This window comes from Chamaea fasciata, unplaced genomic scaffold (genome assembly GCF_029207755.1).
Source record: "Chamaea fasciata isolate MVZ Bird 193981 ecotype frontalis unplaced genomic scaffold, bChaFas1.0.hap1 SCAF_1087, whole genome shotgun sequence".
NCBI lineage: Eukaryota > Metazoa > Chordata > Aves > Passeriformes > Sylviidae > Chamaea > Chamaea fasciata.
Window position 1 is genome coordinate 10,763 of NW_027095172.1, and position 20,691 is coordinate 31,453.

The 20,691-nt window shown below is 62.4% G+C and overlaps 2 protein-coding genes across 2 annotated transcripts; both read right to left on the minus strand.

Moving 5' to 3' along the window:
- Window positions 1–76: 76 nt before the first annotated feature.
- On the minus strand, window positions 77–7,005 carry LOC136284538 (TBC1 domain family member 25-like). Its single transcript, XM_066174884.1, has 6 exons — window positions 6,724–7,005; window positions 6,162–6,271; window positions 5,916–6,067; window positions 5,364–5,485; window positions 5,037–5,246; window positions 77–4,516 (listed from the first exon to the last, which is right to left on the minus strand). The coding sequence occupies exons 1-6, from the start codon at window positions 6,826–6,828 to the stop codon at window positions 2,213–2,215; spliced, it is 3,003 nt and encodes a 1,000-aa protein (XP_066030981.1). The 5' UTR covers window positions 6,829–7,005; the 3' UTR covers window positions 77–2,212.
- Window positions 7,006–7,169: 164 nt separating this feature from the next.
- Window positions 7,170–20,255, minus strand: LOC136284540 (GRIP1-associated protein 1-like; the record flags this gene model as incomplete). The annotated part of the gene is made up of 18 exons (XM_066174888.1): window positions 7,170–7,561; window positions 7,800–7,933; window positions 8,205–8,298; window positions 8,378–8,512; window positions 9,238–9,347; window positions 11,127–11,226; window positions 11,358–11,414; window positions 12,625–12,711; window positions 13,220–13,264; window positions 13,372–13,431; window positions 14,060–14,152; window positions 15,240–15,363; window positions 16,205–16,254; window positions 16,436–16,467; window positions 17,133–17,168; window positions 18,255–18,329; window positions 19,095–19,393; window positions 20,146–20,255. Coding segments are annotated over 18 exons (1,713 nt in total), but the record flags the coding sequence as incomplete, so codon positions are not given.
- Between the last annotated feature and the right edge of the window lie 436 nt (window positions 20,256–20,691).

Genomic DNA, 20,691 nt, shown 5'->3' on the forward strand with positions numbered 1-20,691 from the left:
GATTCCTTCCCAGTCCATACTGGGAGCTCCCAGCCCCCTCCCAGTCCCTCCCAGTCCATACTGGGAGCCACACCAGTACCAGGCATCGTTTATTGGCGGTTCCGGCACCTCTGGGACCCCCCGGGACCCCCCCGGGTGGGGGGGAGGGGCAATAAATAAGGGGGGGGGAGGGGAGAAGGCACCCAGGGTGGGGGGCAGGAACTGGTTTGTACTGGTCCATACTGGGAGAAGGCCTATGGGCATCAACAGGGCCCTGGGGGCACCCTACCGGTCCATACTGGTCTGTACTGGTCCGTACTGGGAGGACGCAAGGCCACGCGGGTGAAGAGATCCTGGGCGAGCTCTGGACTGGTTTGGACTGGTTTGTACTGGTCCGTACTGGTCCATGCTGGGAGGACGCAAGGCCACGCCGGTGAAGAGCTCCCAGTTTGGCTGCCGGTCCGTACTGGTCCATACTGGTGCGTGCTGGGATGGCTAAAGGCCATGGCAAGGCACTGGTCCATACTGGTCCATACTGGTCCATACTGGTCCGCACTGGTCCGGCACAAGGCGATGCACGTGGGGCTCCCAGTTGGGCTCCCAGCTCCATACTGGTCCATACTGGTCCGTACTGGTCCAGCCCAAGGCAACACAGATCCAGGAGTTCCCAGCCGGGATGTCGCACTGGTTCGTACTGGTTCATACTGGGATGTCCCAGGGTGGTGCAGAAGCCAGCAGGGAGGCACTGGGCTGTACTGGTTCATACTGGGAGGGGTCTCTGGGGTCACTGGGGGGCTCATGGGGAGGTCTGGGGGGCCCTGCTGACCCCACGGTGGCCCTGGGGTCCCCAAAAGGACCCACCTGTCCCCATTGTGTCCCCCCAGTGTCCTACAGACCCCCATGGTGGCCTCGGGCTGACGTTTTATGGTGTCCCCACCTTGTCCTACAGACCCCGACAGTGACCTCAGTGTCCCCAAGGTGACCTCAGGACCTCCTGGAGATGTTCCATGGGGTCCCCAAGGTGTCCCACAGGTTCTCAGGCTCCACTTGGGAGTCCCAGTGATGGCTTTGGGGTCCCTGGAGATGTTTTATGGGGTCTCCACGTGGACATGGAAACGCTGAGTGACCGAAGGGTCCCCTTGGTGGCCTCAGGGGGACGTTTTATGGTGGCCCCACATGGTCCCTACAGACCCCTAGTGACTCTAGAGTCCCTCGTGATGACTTCAGGACCTCTTTGAGATGTTTTAAGGTGTCCCCACGTTGTCCTGCTGACCCTGACAGTGACCCGAGGGTCCCCAGGGTGACCTCAAGATCTCTCTGAGATGTTCTACGGGGTCTCCATGATGTCCTACGGATCTCCAAGTGACCAAGGGATCCCAATGGTGACCTCAGGGGGATGTTTTATGATGTCCCCACCTTGTCCGACAGACCCTGACAGTGACCAGAGGGTCCCCAAGGTAACCCCAAGACCTCCTGGAGATGTTCTATGGGGTCTCCACATCGTCCTAGAGACCCTGACAGTGACCAGAGGGTTCCCAGGGTGACCTCAGGACCTCTTTGAGATGTTTTAAGGTGTCCCCACATTGTCCTACAAACCCTGACAGTGACCAGAGGATCCCCATGGTGACCTCAGGACCTCTTTGAGATGTTTTAAGGTGTCCCCACATTGTCCTACAGACCATGACAGTGACCAGAAGGTCCCCACAATGACTTCCAAGATCTCTTTGAGATGTTCTATGGGGACACCGCATTGTCCTACAAACCCTGACAATGACCAGAGGGTCCCCAGGGTGACCTCAGGGCAACATTTTATGGGGTCTCCACATTGTTTGATAAACTCCCACAGTGTCCAAAGTGTCCCCATGGTGACCTCAGGACTTCGAGATGTTCTACGGGGTCACCACATTGTCCTACAAACCCTGACAGTGACCAGAGGGTTCCCAGGGTGACCTCAGGACCTCTTTGAGATGTTTTAAGGTGTCCCCACATTGTCCTACAAACCCTGACAGTGACCAGAGGGTCCCCATGGTGACCTCAGGACCTCTTTGAGATGTTTTAAGGTGTCCCCACATTGTCCTACAAACCCTGACAGTGACCAGAGGGTCCCCAGGGTGACATCAGGACCTCCTTGAGATGTTCTACGGGGTCACCACGTTGTCCCACAGCACTCCAATGACCCAGGGGTCCCCAGGGAGAACCCCCGTGGAGCCCCCACCCTGTCCCCGCGCCCCCCCTACCCCGAGGGGGGTCCCACCTGGGGCGCGGAGCCCCCCCAGCCCTCCAGGTACCTGGCGAAGAGCGCCTTGGCGCGGCGCAGGACGCGGGGCAGGCTGTGGCGGCGCACCAGGCGGTCGAAGTGCATGGCCACCTCGTTGTAGTCGCCGGCGCGCGCCATGACGGCGTCGCGCTGCTCCAGCAGCATGGCCAGGCACACGAAGAGCAGGAAGGGGTTCCCCTGGCCCAGCTCCTCGGGCGGCGGCAGCGGAGCGCCGTCGTCCTCCACCGTCACCTCCTCGTCCGAGGAGGAGGAGCACGAGGAGGAGGACGAGGAGGAGGAGGAAGGGTCTTCCCAAGCCCAACGGCCGCCCCAAGGGTCGTCGGGGGTGGTTGGGTTGGTCTTGAGGGTGTTGGGGTGGTGGTGGCCGTCCTGGAGGTCGTCGTGGCTGTCCTTGGGGTCGTTGTGGCCATGTCTGGGGTCATCACGTCCTTCCTTGGGGTCATCGTGGTCATCCTTGGGGTCATCGTGGTCATCCTTGGGGTCACGGTGGTCATCCTTGGGGTCACGATGGTCATCCTTGGGGTCACGGTGGTCATCCTTGGGGTCACGGTGGTCATCCCTGGGGCTGTTGTGCCCTTCTCCCAAGCTGTGTCCTTCTCCGAGGTCATCGTGAACCTTTCTGGGGTCATCGTGATCCGTCCCAGGGTCATCTCGTCCTTCTCCTGGGTCGTCAAATCCCTCTTTGGGGTCATCTCGTCCTTTTCCGGGGTCGTCTCGTGCTTCTCTTGCGTCACGTCCCTCTCTGGGGTCTCCCCCAGCCCCCCAGCAGAGGCTCTGGGGTCTCTGCTCCATCTCCAGGGCGTCGGTGCCTTCCTCCACCTTCCTGGGGCCCTCGGGGCCTTCTCCAGCGTCCCTGGGGGGTCTCCCTTGGACCTTCCCGGAGCTCCTGGGACCTTTGGGGACATCGCTGGGGCTCTCAGGACCTTCCTGAACGTTTTTAAAGCTCTTGAGACCCCCCTGGCTGTCCCTGGGACCCTCCTGGATGTCCTTAGAACCTTCTGGAACGTGGCTGAAACTCCTGGGACTCTCAAAGACATCGCTGGAGCTCTTGGGACTGTTGGGGACATCTCGGGAGCTCTTGGGAACCTCTGGGCCATCACTGGAAGCCTCGACACCCCCAGGGCTACCGCTGGAGCCATTGGGACCATCCGGGATGTCGCTGGAGCCCTTGGGACCACCTGGGATGTCGCTGGAGCCCTTGGGACCATCCGGGATGTCGCTGGAGCCCTTGGGACCACCTTGGACGTCACTGGAGCCCTTGGGACCACCTGGGACGTCACTGGAGCCCTTGGGACCATCCGGGACGTCACTGGAGACTCTGGGACCATCCGGGATGCCACTGGAGCCCTTGGGACCATCCGGGATGTCACTTAAGACTCTGGGACCGTCCGGGATGTCACTGGAGCTCTTGGGATCCTCAGGACCATCGCTGGAACCCTTGAGACCCCCAAAGCCAGCACCAGACCCTTCAGGAGCCTCCGCGACCCCTCCAGCACCTCCATCTTCCTCCTCTTCCTCCCTCCTCCTCCTCCTCCTCCTCCTGCGGGGCGGCCTCGGCCTCAGCCCGCGGCGCTCCCTCAGCCCCCTCCCGGCCCGGCGAGCGCCCAGGGGGGCTCCCAGCAGCGGGACGCCCTCGGGGGGCGGCGGCGGCGCGGGGGGCAGCGAGCTCCAGGTGATCTCCAGCACCTTGAGGGCGTCGTCGAAGACGAACTCGCGCTTGAGCTCCAGCAGCAGCCAGCGGTAGCAGAAGAGCAGGTCGTGGGCGCCGCGGGCGGCCAGGAAAGCCCAGAAGGCGGGGTCGGCGCGGCGCAGCAGGCGGCGCAGGTGGCCGAAGGCGCGGGCCAGCCCGCGGCCGCCGGGCCGGAAGCGCGGGGCCAGGCGGCGCATCAGCGAGCAGAAGCACAGGAAGGCCTGCGCCTCGTCGTCCAGCACGGCCAGCAGCGGCGCCGCCACGTCCGACATGCCCTGGCAGTAGGAGAGGCGCGGGTGGCCCAGGGCGAAGGTGGTGAGCAGCGCCTGCAGCGCGGCCAGGTGAGGGTGGCCCTCCTCGGGGCCGCCGAAGTACGGGTGGGCGCGGTCGGTGCGCACCACGTCCTTGCGCACGGCGGCCGCCACCTGCGCCAGCTCGGCCGGCGCGGCGCGGGCGGCCAGGGCCACCTTCAGAGAGGAGTACTCGGCCGCCTTGAGGCGCAGGTGGGACAGGCGCTCCTGGCCCGTCAGGCCCGAGGGGAACACGTTCAGCAGGTAACGCCACACCACCTGTACGGGGGGGAATGGGACAGGTGAGAGCAGGTAATGCCAGACCACCTGTACGGGGGGGAATGAGGCTGAGAGACAGCAGGAACACGTTCAGCAGGTAACGCCAGACCACCTGTACAAGTGGCAGTGAGACTCAGAAAGGATCGAGGATGACCCCAGGTGTGTCAGAGACCTCTCAGGTGTTGATCAGGATGGATCTGAGGACCCCCAGGTGTGGCTGAGGTGGCAGAAACCACCAAGTGTAATTCAGGCAAGGTGAGAACCCTCAAGGTGAGATTTAGATGTAATCACCACCTCCAGGTGGCACTCAGGAGAGGTCAGAGAACCCCCAAGGTGTGGCTCAGAGGACCCCAGGTGTGATCAAACCCCCCCCAACTGTATCCCAGGTAAGGCCACAATCCCCAGGTGTGTCCCAAATGTAGCTCAAGGAAGGTCAGAGAGCTCCAGGTGCGTCTCAGGTGTGATCAAAACCCCCCCAGGTGTGTCCCAGGTGTGTCCCAAGGCGTGTCCGGGCTCTCACCTTGCGCAGGCCGGGCTCGACGCCGCCGTGGAAGACGTGCAGCCGCAGCTCCTGGGGCCGCAGCAGGCGCCCACCTGGGCCCAGGTACGACCTCAGGTCGGCGTCGCTCAGGGGGGCGCAGGGCGGGGGCGGGGGAGGGGGCGGGGACACCGCCGGGGTCCCCTCGGGCCACGCCAGGGCCGCCTGTGCCCGCGCCAGCGTCCGGCCCACCTGTGGGAACGGAACTGGTGGCACTGGGAAGGCACTGGGATGCAGCACGAGCTCTCTGTGAGCTTCCAGCAGGTTGGGGCGCCCCAGGTGTGCCTCACCTGTGCCAGGTGTGCTCACCTGTGCCAGCAGGGCCTGGGTGAAGGGCAGGGCAGCCGCCAGCAGCGAGCGGCGCTCGGGGACCGGCTCGGCCGCCGCCACCTCCCGCGGGCTGATGATGTCCCAGTCCTCCAGCAGCGGGCCTGGGGATGGCACACCTGAGCCACAGGTAGCTGAGAGCTCTCTGAGCCCCACCTCGCACACCTGAGCTCCAGTGGGACCCTCCCCTGGGCACCCACCACGTCCTGACGTCCACCCAAAAGACACGAGTGTCCCAGGTGTGCGTCCCCAGATGTGTCCCCACCCACCCAGATGTGTTCCAGGTGTGTCTCTCTGGGCCCAGTTGTGTCCTGGGTGTGTCTCAGGTATGTCTGTGACAACCCTAGGTACGTCCCAGGTGTGTTTTCCCTCCCGAGGTGTATTCCAGGTGTGTCCCCGCCACCCAGGTGTGTCCCAGGTGTAACGGAGGCATATGTCAGGTGATTTCTCCCACCTAGGTGTATCCCAGGTGTGTCCCACATGTGTCTCCTGCACACAGGTGTACCCCAGGTGTGTCCTAGGCGTGTCACTCACTGTCAGGGGGGTTCCTGACATCCAGGCGCAGCCTCAGGGTGGGCCGGGCGCAGGTGAAGGCGTTGGCCAGGTCACCATCGCTCAGCAGAGGCACAAACGTGTCCTGGCCCTGCCCGTCCCGCGCCGCGAAGCTCAGGACAAAACTTTTCTTCCTGAGGGGGGACAGGTGAGGTCACCTGGGTGCTCTTGAGGGGGGGGGGGGGTCCCAGGTGTGCCTGGAGGGGGGAACCGGGGGGTCCCGCTCACCCCTGCAGGTCGAAGGCGCGGGCCAGGATGTGCTGCAGCACGTCCAGGGAGGTGATCTGCGGGTCCACGGCGAACGAGCGGAACTCGGGCGGCTGCTGCCCCTCGTTCTTCTGCGGGAGGAGGTCGGGGGTGACCCGGGGGGTCCCAGAGGGTCCCGGGGAGATCCCGGGGGGTTCCCAGAGGATCCCGGGGGTGTCTCAGAGGGTCCCGGGGAGATCTCCGGACGGTCTCAGAGGATCCCGGGGGTCCCGGAAACTCCCGGGGGCTCCCAGAGACCCCGGCCCCTCACGACGACCCAACATGGCGGCGCTTTCCCCTCACCACGGCACCGCCTCGCACCTCCCGCGCCGCTGATTGGCCGCCGGGCCCCCACGTGACCCGAGAGGCGGGAAAATTTCCCGCCGGTGCCACACCCGGGGGCGGGGGCAACACCAAGGACACGCCCCCCGGAGCTGATTGGCTGCCGGAGCCTGCGTGACCCCACCTTTTAACCCCGCCCGCGACCTTTAATTACAACCACGCCCCTACTATGCCCCGCCCATATCCACGCCCCGCCGCTCACCTTGACGCGCACGCGCACAACCTCGCACTCCTCCTCCAGCGCGGCCCCGCCCCCGGAGCCGGTCCCGCCCCCCGGCGAGGCCCCGCCCCCAGGCGAGGCCGCCATGTCGGGGCGGGGTCTCGGGGGGGGCTGGGGGCTTTGGGGGGGGGTTTAGCCGCCGCCCCCCCAAGCCGGGGAAGCGGGGGGCTGCTGTTACGTCACCGTGCTGACGTCACGCCGCGCCCCCCTGGCTGGCCGGTGCGCGGTTGTCGGGGGGGATCCGGAGCCGCACCGCGTCCGTGCCCGTCCTGCGGCCGCGGCCGCGGCAACAACATCCGGGGCAGCGCGCGGAAGTGACGTCACGGTGAGAGCTCCGCCAAGGCTGGCCCTCTGATGACGTTTCTGGCTCCTCCCACCCCCCCCCCAAGAAGCAGAATGACGTCACAGGCAGCGATTCACATCGCGTTTATTGGGGGGGGGAGGAGGGGGGCGCATGCGGGACCCCCTTAAACGGGAAACGCCAGAGTGGGGACCACATCCTCCTTAAAGGGGTAACGCCGCGGCGGGAACGCCCCCCCGTCTTAAAGGGGCAACGCCTTCCAGCGGGCCGCACCCCCTTAAAGGGGCAAGGCCACGGAAGGAACCGTCCCGCCTTAAAGGGGCAACACCAGCGAGCCCCACCGCAACCTTAAAGGGGCAACGCCTCCCCCACGGCAGCGCCCCCGGCCGGGGGGCGGAGCCTGCAGGGGGCACCGGGCGAGGCCACGCCCACAAGAGACCCCGCCCCTCAGGGGGGTCCCGGGGGCGCCGCTTGCTCCTTCCTGAGTTGCGCCAGCTCCTGGGACAGCGACTCCAGGTCCTGGAAAAGGGGGAATGATTCATGTCCATACTCAGTGATGTCACAGCTTGTGCCACACCCCACACTTAAACCACGCCCACTTGACCTCACGCCTTTCCTCACAAGCCACACCCCTATAAGCCACACCCTCATCTTTTCACCACACACATTTTGAGACCACGCCTACAGGCTTAAACCACACCCCTCATAGAGACCACACCCCTTCAGGTCACACCCCCATTTGCCCCCATCCCCTCACCTGTGCCAGGTGCAGGTTCTTGGTCAGCTGCTCCTCCAGGAGGTTCTGCAGCTTCTTGTTCATCTCCCGCAGCCCCTCCTCACCTGGCCCCGCCCCCGCCCCGCGCCGGGGCTGCCCCGCGGGACCCGCGGCCTCTGCGGACAGGTGAGAACAGGACAGGTGAGACTGGGACAGGTGGGACAGGTGAGAGGGGAACACTGGGACAGGAACGTGTGACAGGGAGAAAAGCATGAGGCCAGGTGAGAGACCAGGTGAGGGGCCAGGTGAGGAACAGAGGAAGGGCCAGCGAAGCTGCCAAAGTGCCAGGCGAGGGACAGGTGAAAGAGGCGCCAGGTGAGGCCAGGTGAGGGTACAGGTGAGGCCAAGGTGACGCCAGGTGAGGCCCAGGTGACGCCCCGCCCTCACCTGTGCGGCTGTCCCGCACGAAGCTCTGGATGATGGCGCTCTTCCTGCACAGATCCTCGGCCATGGACGCGCTGGACACCTCCAGGTGCCTCACCTGCCGCGGGCAGCTCCAGGTGAGCGGCGCCAGGTGCGTCCTCCCCGCCCCTCCCAGTCCCTCCCAGTGCTCCCAGTACCTTCTCCTCCAGCAGCCAGCGCTCCTGCTGGCTCTGGGCCAGGCGCTGGAACAGCTCGGCCACCTCGGCCGGGGACAGGCCCCCCCCGGCCGGGACCCCCCCGCCGCTGCCGCCCCCGGGGCTGCCCGAGCCCGACTGCAGGGGCGAGAGGGCGGGGTCAGGGCCTAGACCACGCCCACCGAAGCTTCACGCCACCGTGGGGTTAATTCATGAAGGGGAGGGGGTGAAATGGCCACGCCCACATTGGTTGTGCCCCCCCCACCGTACTCTCTCCCAAAAGCCACGCCCCCCGTTTGGTCACACCCTTTTAAGACACACCCCCACTGTGTCACACCCATATAAGCCACGCCCCTAATCAAGCTGCACCAGGAAATAGTTGTGCCTTTAGCCACACCCACCAGGCCACACCCTTGTAGGCCACATCCCAGTGGTCAAACGAGCTAAGACACGCCCACAATCAAAACCACAGCCAAAACAGTTGTGCCCTAATTAGGCCACACCCACCAGAGCACGCCCTCTTAAGCCACACCCAACTGGTCACACCAATCTAAGCCACACCCCCAATTAGCGCCCAAGCCACATATCCAAATTTTGACCCTCCTATTAAGCCACGCCCTAAGCCGCGCCTTCCATCACAACCCTCTGGAGCACGCCTTGTTAGGCCACGCCCTCCTAAAACCACACCCAACTAAGCCACACCCCTGGTTCAACCCCTCCAACCCTAGCGTGTTAGCCCAGCCCACAAAGCCACACCCCATGACCCCACCCACACAAACCACGCCCACTCCCAGCCTCCACCCCTTATCACGAGGCTGCACCCCTTTCCCTAAGCCACTCCCCCTCTCAGAGGCCCCGCCCACCTTGGTGCTGCCGGGGGCGGAGCCGTCGCGGCCCAGCGAGGACACGGAGCTGCTGTCACCGCCCGGGCCCCGGCCCGGGGAGCCCCCGTCCAGCCCCAGCTCCTCCAGCCCTGGGGGACCCCAAAACCACATCAGGGACCCCAAAAACCCCATCCGGGTCCCCAAAATCCCATCAGGGACTCCAAAAACCCCACCTGGGACCCCAAAAACCTCATCTGGGACCCCAAAATCTCACCCGGGACCCCAAAAAGCTCATCCGGGACCCCAAAATCTCACCCGGGACCCCAAAAACCCATCTGGGACCCCAAAATCCCACCTGGGACCCCCAAAACCCCATCATGGACCCCCAAAACCCCATCAGGCAGCTCCCCCACACAATTTTGGAGCTCCCCCTTCCCCAAATTCCAAGGCTCCCCCCATCCCCAGATTTCGGGGTCCCCCCATCCCCAGATTTCGGGCTCCCCCATTCCCAGATTTCGGGCTCCCCCCATCCCCAGATTTCGGGGTCCCCCTATCCCCAGATTTCGGGGGTCCCCCCATCCCCAGATTTCGGGCTCCCCCCTCCCCAGATTTCGGGCTCCCCCGTCCCCAGATTTCGGGCTCCCCCCGTCCCCAGATTTCGGGGTCCCCCCATCCCCAGATTTCGGGCTCCCCCCCTCCCCAAATTCCGAGGCTCCCCCCGTCCCCAGATTTCGGGCTCCCCCATCCCCAGATTTCGGGGTCCCCCCATCCCCAGATTTCGGGCTCCCCCATTCCCAGATTTCGGGCTCCCCCATTCCCAGATTTCGGGCTCCCCCATCCCCAGATTTCGGGGTCCCCCCATCCCCAGATTTCGGGCTCCCCCCTCCCCAGATTTCGGGCTCCCCCGTCCCCAGATTTCGGGCTCCCCCCGTCCCCAGATTTCGGGGTCCCCCCATCCCCAGATTTCGGGCTCCCCCCCCTCCCCAAATTCCGAGGCTCCCCCCGTCCCCAGATTTCGGGCTCCCCCATCCCCAGATTTCGGGGTCCCCCCCATCCCCAGATTTCGGGGCTCCCCCATTCCCAGATTTCGGGCTCCCCCATTCCCAGATTTCGGGGCTCCCCCATCCCCAGATTTCGGGGGTCCCCCCATCCCCAGATTTCGGGCTCCCCCGTCCCCAGATTTCGGGCTCCCCCGTCCCCAGATTTCGGGGTCCCCCCATCCCCAGATTTCGGGCTCCCCCCTCCCCAGATTTCGGGCTCCCCCCTCCCCAGATTTCGGGCTCCCCCGTCCCCAGATTTCGGGGTCCCCCCATCCCCAGATTTCGGGCTCCCCCCTCCCCAGATTTCGGGCTCCCCCATCCCCAGATTTCGGGCTCCCCCCCTCCCCAGATTTCGGGCTCCCCCGTCCCCAGATTTCGGGCTCCCCCATCCCCAGATTTCGGGCTCCCCCCGTCCCCAGATTTCAGGCTCCCGCCGTCCCCAGATTTTGGGCTCCCCCCGTCCCCAGATTTCGGGCTCCCCCATCCCCAGATTTCGGGGTCCCCCCATCCCCAGATTTCGGGCTCCCCCATTCCCAGATTTCGGGGTCCCCCCATCCCCAGATTTCGGGCTCCCCCATCCCCAGATTTTGGGCTCCCCCCGTCCCCAGATTTCGGGCTCCCCCCATCCCCAGATTTCGGGGTCCCCCCATCCCCAGATTTCGGGCTCCCCCATTCCCAGATTTCGGGCTCCCCCCTCCCCAGATTTCGGGCTCCCCCGTCCCCAGATTTCGGGGTCCCCCTATCCCCAGATTTCGGGCTCCCCCGTCCCCAGATTTCGGGCTCCCCCCCGTCCCCAGATTTCGGGGTCCCCCCATCCCCAGATTTCGGGCTCCCCCCCGTCCCCAGATTTCGGGCTCCCCCCTCCCCAGATTTCGGGCTCCCCCTGACCCGAGCGGGCCCTGTTGGGCACCAGCAGCTCCTGCAGCCGCTCCTGCAGCCGCTCCCCCCGGCGCCGCTCCAGCTGCAGCTGCCTCCTCAGGTCCTTCAGCTGTGGGGCGGGAAGGGGATTTGGTGGGGGGGGGGGGAAGAGGGGGGGGGTTTGGGGGGGTCCCCCGAATCCTTTGGGGGGGTCCCCAAAACCCTCAGGGCGTCCCCGAAGTTCCCCCCGGGGTCGCTCACGGCGGCGCTGCCTTTCTTCTCCAGGATGCGCTGCCCGTCCCGCACGTCCTTCAGCTCCTGGGAGGGGGTTTGGGGGGCGGTTAGGGGGTCCTGGGAGGGATTTGGGGACTTCTGGGGGGGATTTGGGGAGTCCTGGGGGGGATTTGGGGGTCCTGGGGGGGATTTGGGGAGTTCTGGGGGGGATTTGGGGGGTCCTGGGGGGGATTTGGGGGGTCGTGGGGGGGATTTGGGGGGTCCTGGGGGGGATTTGGGGTGTTTGGGGTGTCCTGGGGGGATCTGGGGGGTCCTGAGGGGGATTTGGGGGAGTTCTGGGAGGGATTTGGGGTGTTTTGGGGGGTCCTGAGGGGGATTTGGGGGGTCGTGGGGGGGATTTGGGGAGCTCTGGAGGGATTTGGGGTGTTTTGGGGGGTCCTGGGGGGGATTTGGGGGGTCCTGCGGGGATTTGGGGCTGTTTTGGGGGGGTCCTTCAGCTCCTAGGGGAGTTTTGGGGGAGTTTGAGGGAAATTTGGAGGCTCCTGAGGAGGATTTGGGGGGCTGTTTTGGGGCTGTTTTGGGGCTGTTTTGGGGGATTTTGGGGCTGTTTGGGGGCTGTTTGGGGGATTTTGGGGCTGTTTTGGGGCTGTTTGGGGGATTTTGGGGCTGTTTTGGGGCTGTTTTGGGGCTGTTTTGGGGCTGTTCGGGGGATTTTGGGGCTGTTTTGGGGATTCTGGGGGCTGTTTTGGGGCTGTTTTGGGAATTTCTGGCTGTTTTGGGGCTGTTTGGGGGATTTTGGGGGCTGTTTTGGGGCTGTTTTGGGGATTCTGGGGCTGTTTTGGGGATTTTGGGGCTGTTTCAGGGATTTTGGGGCTGTTTTGGGGCTGTTTTGGGGCTGTTTGGGGGATTTTGGGGCTGTTTTGGGGCTGTTTTGGGGATTCTGGGGCTGTTTTGGGATTTTGGGGCTGTTTCAGGGATTTTGGGGCTGTTTTGGGGCTGTTTTGGGGCTGTTTGGGGGATTTTGGGGCTGTTTTGGGGCTGTTTTGGGGATTCTGGGGCTGTTTTGGGGATTTTGGGGCTGTTTCAGGGATTTTGGGGCTGTTTTGGGGCTGTTTTGGGGCTGTTTGGGGGATTTTGGGGCTGTTTTGGGGCTGTTTTGGGGCTGTTTGGGGGATTTTGGGGCTGTTTTGGGGCTGTTTTGGGGATTCTGGGGGCTGTTTTGGGGCTGTTTTGGGGCTGTTTGGGGGATTTTGGGGCTGTTTTGGGGCCGTTTGGGGGGATTTTGGGGTCACACCTGTCTCAGGGCCCGTCCTTCGGCCTCGTGCAGCTCCCGCAGCCGCTGCTCCTCCCCCAGCGCCGCCCGCAGCTGCCCCAGCTCCGCCTGCAGGGCACAGCGGGGACAGTTGGGGACAATTTGGAGACAATTTGGGGACAATTTGGGGACAATTTGGGGACAATTTGGGGACAATTTTGGGTCAGTTGGGGACATTCAGGGCCATTTTAGGGCCATTTTGGGGACATTTGGGCACAATTTGGGGACATTTGGGGTCATTTCGGCAAAATTTGGGGACATTTGAACGCATTTGAGGACAATTTGGGGACATTTAGGGGACATTTGGGGGGTTCCCAACACCCCGACGGGGACAGGAATCGTGACAGGGGAGGAGATATCGCGATATCCCCCCAAAATCTCCCCGGAAACCCACCCAAAATTCCCCAAATTCCCCAAAATTACCCAAAATTCCCCCCAAAATTCCCCCAAAATTTACCCCAAATCCCCCCCAAAATTCTCCAAATCCCCCCAAAATTACCCAAAATCCCCCAAATTTACCCCAAATCCCCCAAAACTTCCCCAAAATCCCCCAAATCCCCCCCAAACCCCCCCCGACCTCGAGCTGTTCCCGTTGCTGCTCCTGCTCCTCCCGCAGCCGCTCCTGGGGGGGCACAGGGGGGGTTTTGGGGGGGTCGCCGGTGCCCTGGGGGGACCCCCAAAGGTGGGGAGGGGTCTCTGGGGGTCTCTGGGGGGGTCCCTGGGGGTCACCTGGGCGGCCTCGGCCTCCTGCAGTCGCTGGCGCAGCTCGTCCCGCTCACCTGAGCACACCTGGGGAGGGACGGGGGGGGTCAGGGGAGCCCAAAACCCCACCCAGGACCCCCAAAACCCCCCTGGAAAGACCCCAAACCCCTCCAGGACCCCCGAATTTTCCCCAGGACCCCCCCCCTAACCCCTCTGGGACCCCCCAAAGCCCCCCAGGACCCCCCGAATCCCACCCCAGGACACCTCCAAATTCCTTCCAGGGCGCCCCCCAAACCCCTCTAGTCCCCTCCCTGGACCCCCCAAACCCCTCCACGACCCCCCCAGGACCCCCCCAAAACCCCCCTCAGGACCCCTAAATTCCCCTCCATGAGCCCCCAAACCCTCCCCCAGGACTCCCAAACCCCCCCAGGGACCCCCCAAACCTCCCCAGGACCCCCCAAACCTCCCCAGGACCCCCCAAACCCCCCCAGGGACCCCCAAACCCCCCCAGGGGACCCCCCAAAGCCCCCCAGGGACCCCCCCAAACCCCTCCAGGGACCCCCCAAACCTCCCCAAAGACCCCCCAAACCCCCCCAGGGACCCCTCAAATCCCCCCAGGACCTCCCAAACCCCTCCAGGGACCCCCCAAAACCCCCCCAGGGACCCCCCAAACCCCCCCAGGGACCCCCCAGATCCCCCCAGGGACCCCCCAGACCTGCAGCTCCCTCTCCAGGCGCTGGCTCTGGCTCCGGCTGTCCCGCAGCTCCTGGGCCTGGGCCTCGCTCAGCTCCCGCAGCCCCCCCTGGGCCTGCCCCAAACAACATCCGTGGGGTCCCCGGGGGGCTTTGGGGGCGTCCCATAGGGCTTTGGGGGGGTGCTGCGGGGTCCCTATAGGGTTTTGGGCGGTCCCAGGGGGTCCCTATGGGGTTTGGGGGGTCCTAGGGGGGTCTCTATGGGGGTCTCTGTGGGGTTCTATGGGGTCCTATAGGGCTTTGAGAGGTTCTATGGGGGTCCCTATAGGGTTTGGGGGGGTCCCAGGGGGGGTTTGGGGGGGTCCCAGGGGGTCTCTGGGGGGGTCCCATAGGGCTTTGGGGATGCAGTCAGGTTCCATAGGGTCTCTGGGGGGTCCCCTGGAGTTCCCCGGGATTCCTACGGGGCTTTGGGGATCACACGGAGTCCTGGGGGTCTCCATAGGGGTCTGTGGGTCTCCACAGGATTCTGTAGCGATCTACAGGATCTCTATAGGGTCTCTATAGGGTTGTCTGTAGGGTGTCTATAGGGTGTCTATAGGGTCCCTATGGCATCTCTATAGGGTGTTTATGGGGTGTCTATGGGGTCCCTATAGGGTGTCTATAGGGTGTCCATAGGGTCTCTATAGGGTGTCTATAGGGTGTCCATAGGGTCTCTACGGGGTCTCTATAGGGTGTCCACAAGGTCTCCGTAGGGGTGTCTATAGGGTGTCCATAGGGTGTCTATAGGGTTTCTGTAGGGTCTCTATAGGGTCTTTATAGGGTCTCTACGGGGTCTCTACGGGGGTCTCTACAGGGTCTCTATAAGGTCTCTACGGGGTCTCTATAGGGTGTCCATAGGGTCTCCATAGGGTCTCTATAGGGTCTCTATAGGGTCTCCATAGGGTCTCTATAAGGGTCTCTATAGCATCTCTATAGGGGTCTCCATAGAGTGGCCATAGGGTCTCTATAGGGTGTCTATAGGCTCTCCATAGGGTCTCTATAGGGTCTCTATAGGGTCTCCATAGGGTCTCTATAGGGTCTCTATAGCATCTCTATAGGGTCTCCATAGAGTGTCCATAGGGTCTCTATAGGGTGTCTATAGGCTCTCCATAGGGTCTCTATAGGGTCTCTATAGGGTCCCCATGGGGCCCCGGCCCCCCAGACCTGTGTGGCCGCCCTACCCTCCAGCTCGTGCTGCAGCCGCCGGCTGCGGGCCTGCAACTCCTGCAGCTCCTGCAGCTGCTGCAGCTGCTGCTGGCAGCGGGAGCGCAGCGCCTCCGCCTCCGCCCTGGGGGGGACACGGGGGGGCCTGAAATGGGACCGAAACGGCCCCGAAACGGCCCCGAAACGGCCCCGAAACGGCCCCAAAACGGCCCAAAAACGGCCCAAAAAATGGCCCCCGAAACGGCCCCGAAACCGGCCCCAAAACGGCCCCGAAACGGCCCAAAAACGGCCCAAAAATGGCCCCGAAACGGCCCCGAAACCAGCCCAAAAACAGCCCCCGAAACGGCCCCAAAACGGCCCAAAAACGGCCCCGAAATGGCCCCCAAAACGGCCCAAAAAACGGCCCCGAAACGGCCCCGAAACCAGCCCAAAAATGGCCCAAAAACGGCCCCCGAAACGGCCCAAAAACGGCCCAAAAATGGCCCCCGAAACGGCCCCAAAACTGGCCCAAAAACGGCCCCGAAATGGCACCAAAACGGCCCCAAAACAGTCCAGAAACGGCCCCAAAACGGCCCCCCAAACAGCCCCAAAACGGCCCCAAAACTGGCCCAAAAACGGCCCCCGAAATGGCACCAAAACGGCCCCCAAAACAGTCCAGAAACGGCCCCAAAATGGCCCCAAAAACGGCCCCAAAACAGCCCCAAAACGGCCCAAAAAACGGCCCAAAAAACGACCCAGAAACGGCCCAAAAATGGCCCCAAAACAGCCTGGAACACCCAAAACCAGCCTGGGACCCCCCAAAAATCCCCTCCGGGACCCTTCTAGGTCAAGACTTTCTCCAAAAAAATCTCCCAAGGATCCCCCCAAAATTCCCCAGGGACCCAAAAAATTCCCCCAAAATCCCCCCCAAAATTCCCCAGGGACCCAAAAATTCCCCCCCAAATCCCCCCCGAAATTCCCCCCACCGGCTCTCCCCGGAGCAGCGGTCTCCTTCTCCTCCTGCAGCCGGAGAAAACTGAGGAAAAACCAGGGAAAAATGGGCAAAGATGAGCAAAAAAAATCAGGGGAAATGGGGGAAAATGGGAAAAAAAAACCTGGGAAAAACGGGGAATAACGGGTGAAAATTGGGGGGAAAGGAGGGAAAAGTGGGGAAAAAAATCATGGAAAAGGCCCCAAAAGGTTCCCCAAATCCTCACCTTTCCCGCTGTTCCCGCAGCTCCTCCGTCAGCTGGAGGAAATTTGGGGTGGGGGGCACGAAATTGAGGGGGGGGGCAGCACTGGGACACCCCCGAAGTCCCCAAAGGAGCCCCCAGGACCCAAATCTGCCCCAAATTCCCCCTTTGGAGCCCCCAAAAACCCCAAAATTCCTCCCGGACTCCCCCAAAATCTGCAAATTTCCTCCTGGAATCCCCCCAAATCCCCGAATTTCCTCCTGGAATTCTCAAAAAATCCCCAAATTCCCCCTCTGGAGCCCCCTAAAATCCCCAAATTTCCTCCTGGAATTCCTCAAAAATCCAAAATTTCTCCTTGGAACCCCCCCAAAATCCCCAAAATTCCCCCTCTGGGAGCCCCTAAAATCCCCAAATTTCCTCCTGGAATTCCTCAAGAAATCCAAAATTTCTCCTTGGAACCCCCCAAAATCCCCAAATTCCCCCTCTGGAGCCCCTAAAATCCCCAAATTTCCTCCTGGACTCCCCCCAAAATCCCCAAATTTCCTCTTGGAGTCCTCACAAAAAATCCAAAATTTCCTCTTTAGCCCCCCCCCCCCCAAATCCAAAATTTCCCCTTGGAGCCCCCCAAAAACCTCCAAATTTTCCCTTGGGACCCCCAATAAACTCCAAATCCCACCCAAATCCTCCCAAATTTCTCCCCAGATTTCTCCCCCTCCCTCACCTTGGTCACCTCCTCCTGCAGCTGGGTCACCTCCGCCTGCAAAGAGACCCCTCCCCACCGTGAGACCCCTCCCCAAAATCCCCCCCCCCAAATTCTTCATCCTTTAAAACCCCAAATTATCCCCCAAAACACCTCCTCACAGCCCCCCCCCAAAAAACCCCAAAATCCCCCACAAACCCAAAAACCCCCCCAAATCCCAAAAATCCCCCCCAAAACCCCCCCAAAAACCCCCCCCAAAACCCCAAAATCCCCCCCAACAAAACCCCAACACCCCCCCAAAAATCCCCCCCACAAATCCCCCCAAACATCCCAAAAACCCCCCAAAAAAAACCCAACAACCCCCCCAAAAAACCCCACAATCCCAAAAATCCCCTCCAAAAACCCCCCAAAAAACCCCAAAATCCCCCCAAACAACCCCCCCAAAAAATCCCAAAAATCCCCCCCAAAAATTCCCCAAAAAACCCCCAAAATCCCCCCAAAAATCCCCTCAAAAATCCCCCCAAATAACCCCAAAATCCCCCCAAATCCCCCCAAAAATCCCCCCAAAATCCCCCACAAAAATCCCCCCAAAACACCCAAAAAATCCCCCCAAAAACCCCCCAAAATCCCCCAAATAACCCCAAAAATCCCCCCAAAAAACCCCAAAAATCCCCCCAAAATCCCCCCAAAAAACACAAAAATCGCCCCAAAAAATCCCCCCCAAAAACCCCAAAAAAACCCCAAAATCCCCCAAAAATCCCTCCAAAAATCCCCCCCAAAAACCCCAAAAATCCCCCAAAAATCCCCCCCAAAAATCCCCCCCAAAATCCCCAAATCCCCCCAAAAACCCCCCCAAATAACCCCAAAAATCTCCCCAAAAAACCCCAAAAATCCCCCCAAAAATCCCCCCAAAAATTCCCCCCCAAAATCCCCCAAAAACTCCCCAAAAACCCCCCAAATAACCCCAAAAATCTCCCCAAAAAACCCCAAAATCCCCCCAAAAATCCCCTCAAAATCCCCCCCCAAAAAACCCAAAAATCCCCCAAAAATCCCAAAATCCCCCCAAAAATCCCCCCAAAAATCCCCAAATCCCCCCAAAAATCCCCCAAATCCCCCCAAAAATCCCCCCCAAATCCCCCTTACCTGGGCTGGGGGGTCCCTGGGGGGGGGCGTCAGCCCCTCCCCCCTCCTCTTCCTTTTTGGGGGGCTCTGGGGGGGCTGGGAGGGGGGAAGGGAAATCAGAGACCCCACCCCCCCCCCTCAAAAAAAAAAATCCTCAAATTCATCCCCTCCCCCCCAAAAAAAACCCACCTGGGACCCCAAAAACTCCCCCTCCCCCCCTCGGAATTTTGAGACCCCAAATTTTGTCCCCAAAAAACCCCCAAAATTCTCATTTTCCCCCCCAAAATCACTCCAGACCCCCCCAAAGTTCTCAGAGCCCCCCAAAATCCCCCCCCCCAAGACCTCCTAAAATGTGAGAGACCCCCCCCCCAAAAAATCTCCCTGGGACCCCCCAAAATCCCCCCCAGACCCCCCAAAAATCCCCCCAGGACCCCCCAACCTCTGAGACCCCCCCAAAACTCCCCTGGGACCCCCAAAACCCCCCAAGACCCCCAAACCTCTGAGACCCCCCCCAAAAACTCCCCTGGGACCCCCAAAATCCCCCCCAACCCCCCCCCCAAGACCCCCAAACTACTGAGACCCCCCCCAAAACACCCCTGGGACCCCCAAAATCCCCCCCACAAACCCCCCCAAGACCCCCAAACCTCTGAGACCCTCCCAAAACTCCCCTGAGACCCCCAAAATCCCCCCCCAAAACCCCCCAAGACCCCCAAACCTCTGAGACCCCCCCCCAAAAACTCCCCTGGACCCCCAAAATCCCCCCGAAAACCCCCCCCAGACCCCCAAACCTCTGAGACCCCCCCAAAACTCCCCTGAGACCCCCAAAATCCCCCCCAACCCCCCCCCAGGACCCCTCCTCACCTTCGGGGGGGGCTGGGGGAGCCCCCCCGTCCCCTTGGGCCCCGTCCTGGGGGGGCTGGGCTGAGCCCGGGGGGGTCCCGGGGGGTTCCTGGGGGTCCCCGGGGGGGTCTCGGGGGGCTCCCCCCGCCCCCCCCTCCTGCAGCCGCCGGTTCTCCTCTTCCAGCCCCTCGATCTGGGCACAGAGCTGGGACCCCCCGCCCGGGGTCAGGGACCCCCGGAATGCACCCCAAAATACCCCTGGGGACCCCCCAAATACCCCTGGGACCCCAAAATCCACCCCTGGGACCCCCCAAATACACCTAGAACCCCCCCCAAAATTCCCCTGGGACCCCCAAAATACCCCTGGGACCCCAAAATCTATCCCTGGGACCCCCAAAATCACCCCAAATCATCCCTGGGACCCCAAAATATCCCTGGGACCCCAAAATCCACCCCTGGGACCCCCCAAATCACCCCTGGGGACCCCAAAATCCACCCCAAAATCCACCCCTGGGACCCTCAAAATACCCCTGGGGACCCCAAAATCACCCCTGGGACCCCAAAATCCACTTCTGGGAACCCCAAAATACACCTGGGACCATCAAACCTTCCCAGAAGACCCCAAAGCCCACACAGGACCCACCCAGAGGACCCCAAAAATGACCCCAAGACCCCCCAGGGACCCCCAAACCACCCAGGGGACCCCAAAAGTGACACCGAGGACCCCAAAAATGACCCCAGGACCCCCCAGGGACCCCCAAACCACCCAGGGGACCCAAAAAGTGACACCGAGGACCCCAAAAATGACCCCAGGACCCCCCAGGGACCCCAAAACCACGCAGGGGACCCCAAAAGTGACACCGAGGACCCCAAAAATGACCCCAGGACCCCCCAAAATGACCTCGGAGAGACCCCAAAATCATTCCTGGGATGCTTCAGGTGATTTTGGGACCCCCCAAAATGGGACCCCCAGGGGTGGCTGGGGGGGGCTGTGGGGGTTGGGGGTCTCGGGGGGGTTTTGGGGGGTCCCGGGGGGGTTTTGGGGGGTTTTTGGGGGGTTTTGGGGACCCACCCTTGGCCAGTTCCCCGCAGCAGGGTGCTGTTCTGGAGGCGGAAATCGTCCTCCTGGCTCTGCAGCTTCCCCTGCAGCATCCGCGTCTCCCCCAGCAGCGCCTCCACCTCCTGGGGACCCCCGAAAACGGGATCGGGCACCCCGAAAATATGATGGGCACCCCGAAAATGGGATCGGGCACCCCGAAAATGGGATGGGAACCCCCAAAAATGGGCTCAGGCACCCCGAAAACGGGATCAGGTGCCCCAAAAATGGGATCAGGCACCCCGAAAATGGGATGGGAACCCCCAAAATGGGATCAGGCTTCCCCGAAAACGGGATCAGGTACCCCGAAAATATGATGGGCACCCCGAAAATGGGATGGGGCACCCCGAAAATGGGATGGGAACCCCCAAAAATGGGCTCAGGCACCCCGAAAATGGGATGGGAACCCCCAAAAATGGGATCTGGCTCCCCAAAAACGGGATCGGGCACCCCGAAAATGGGATGGGAACCCCGAAAATGGGATCAGGCGCCCTGAAAATGGGATCAGGTGCCCCAAAAATG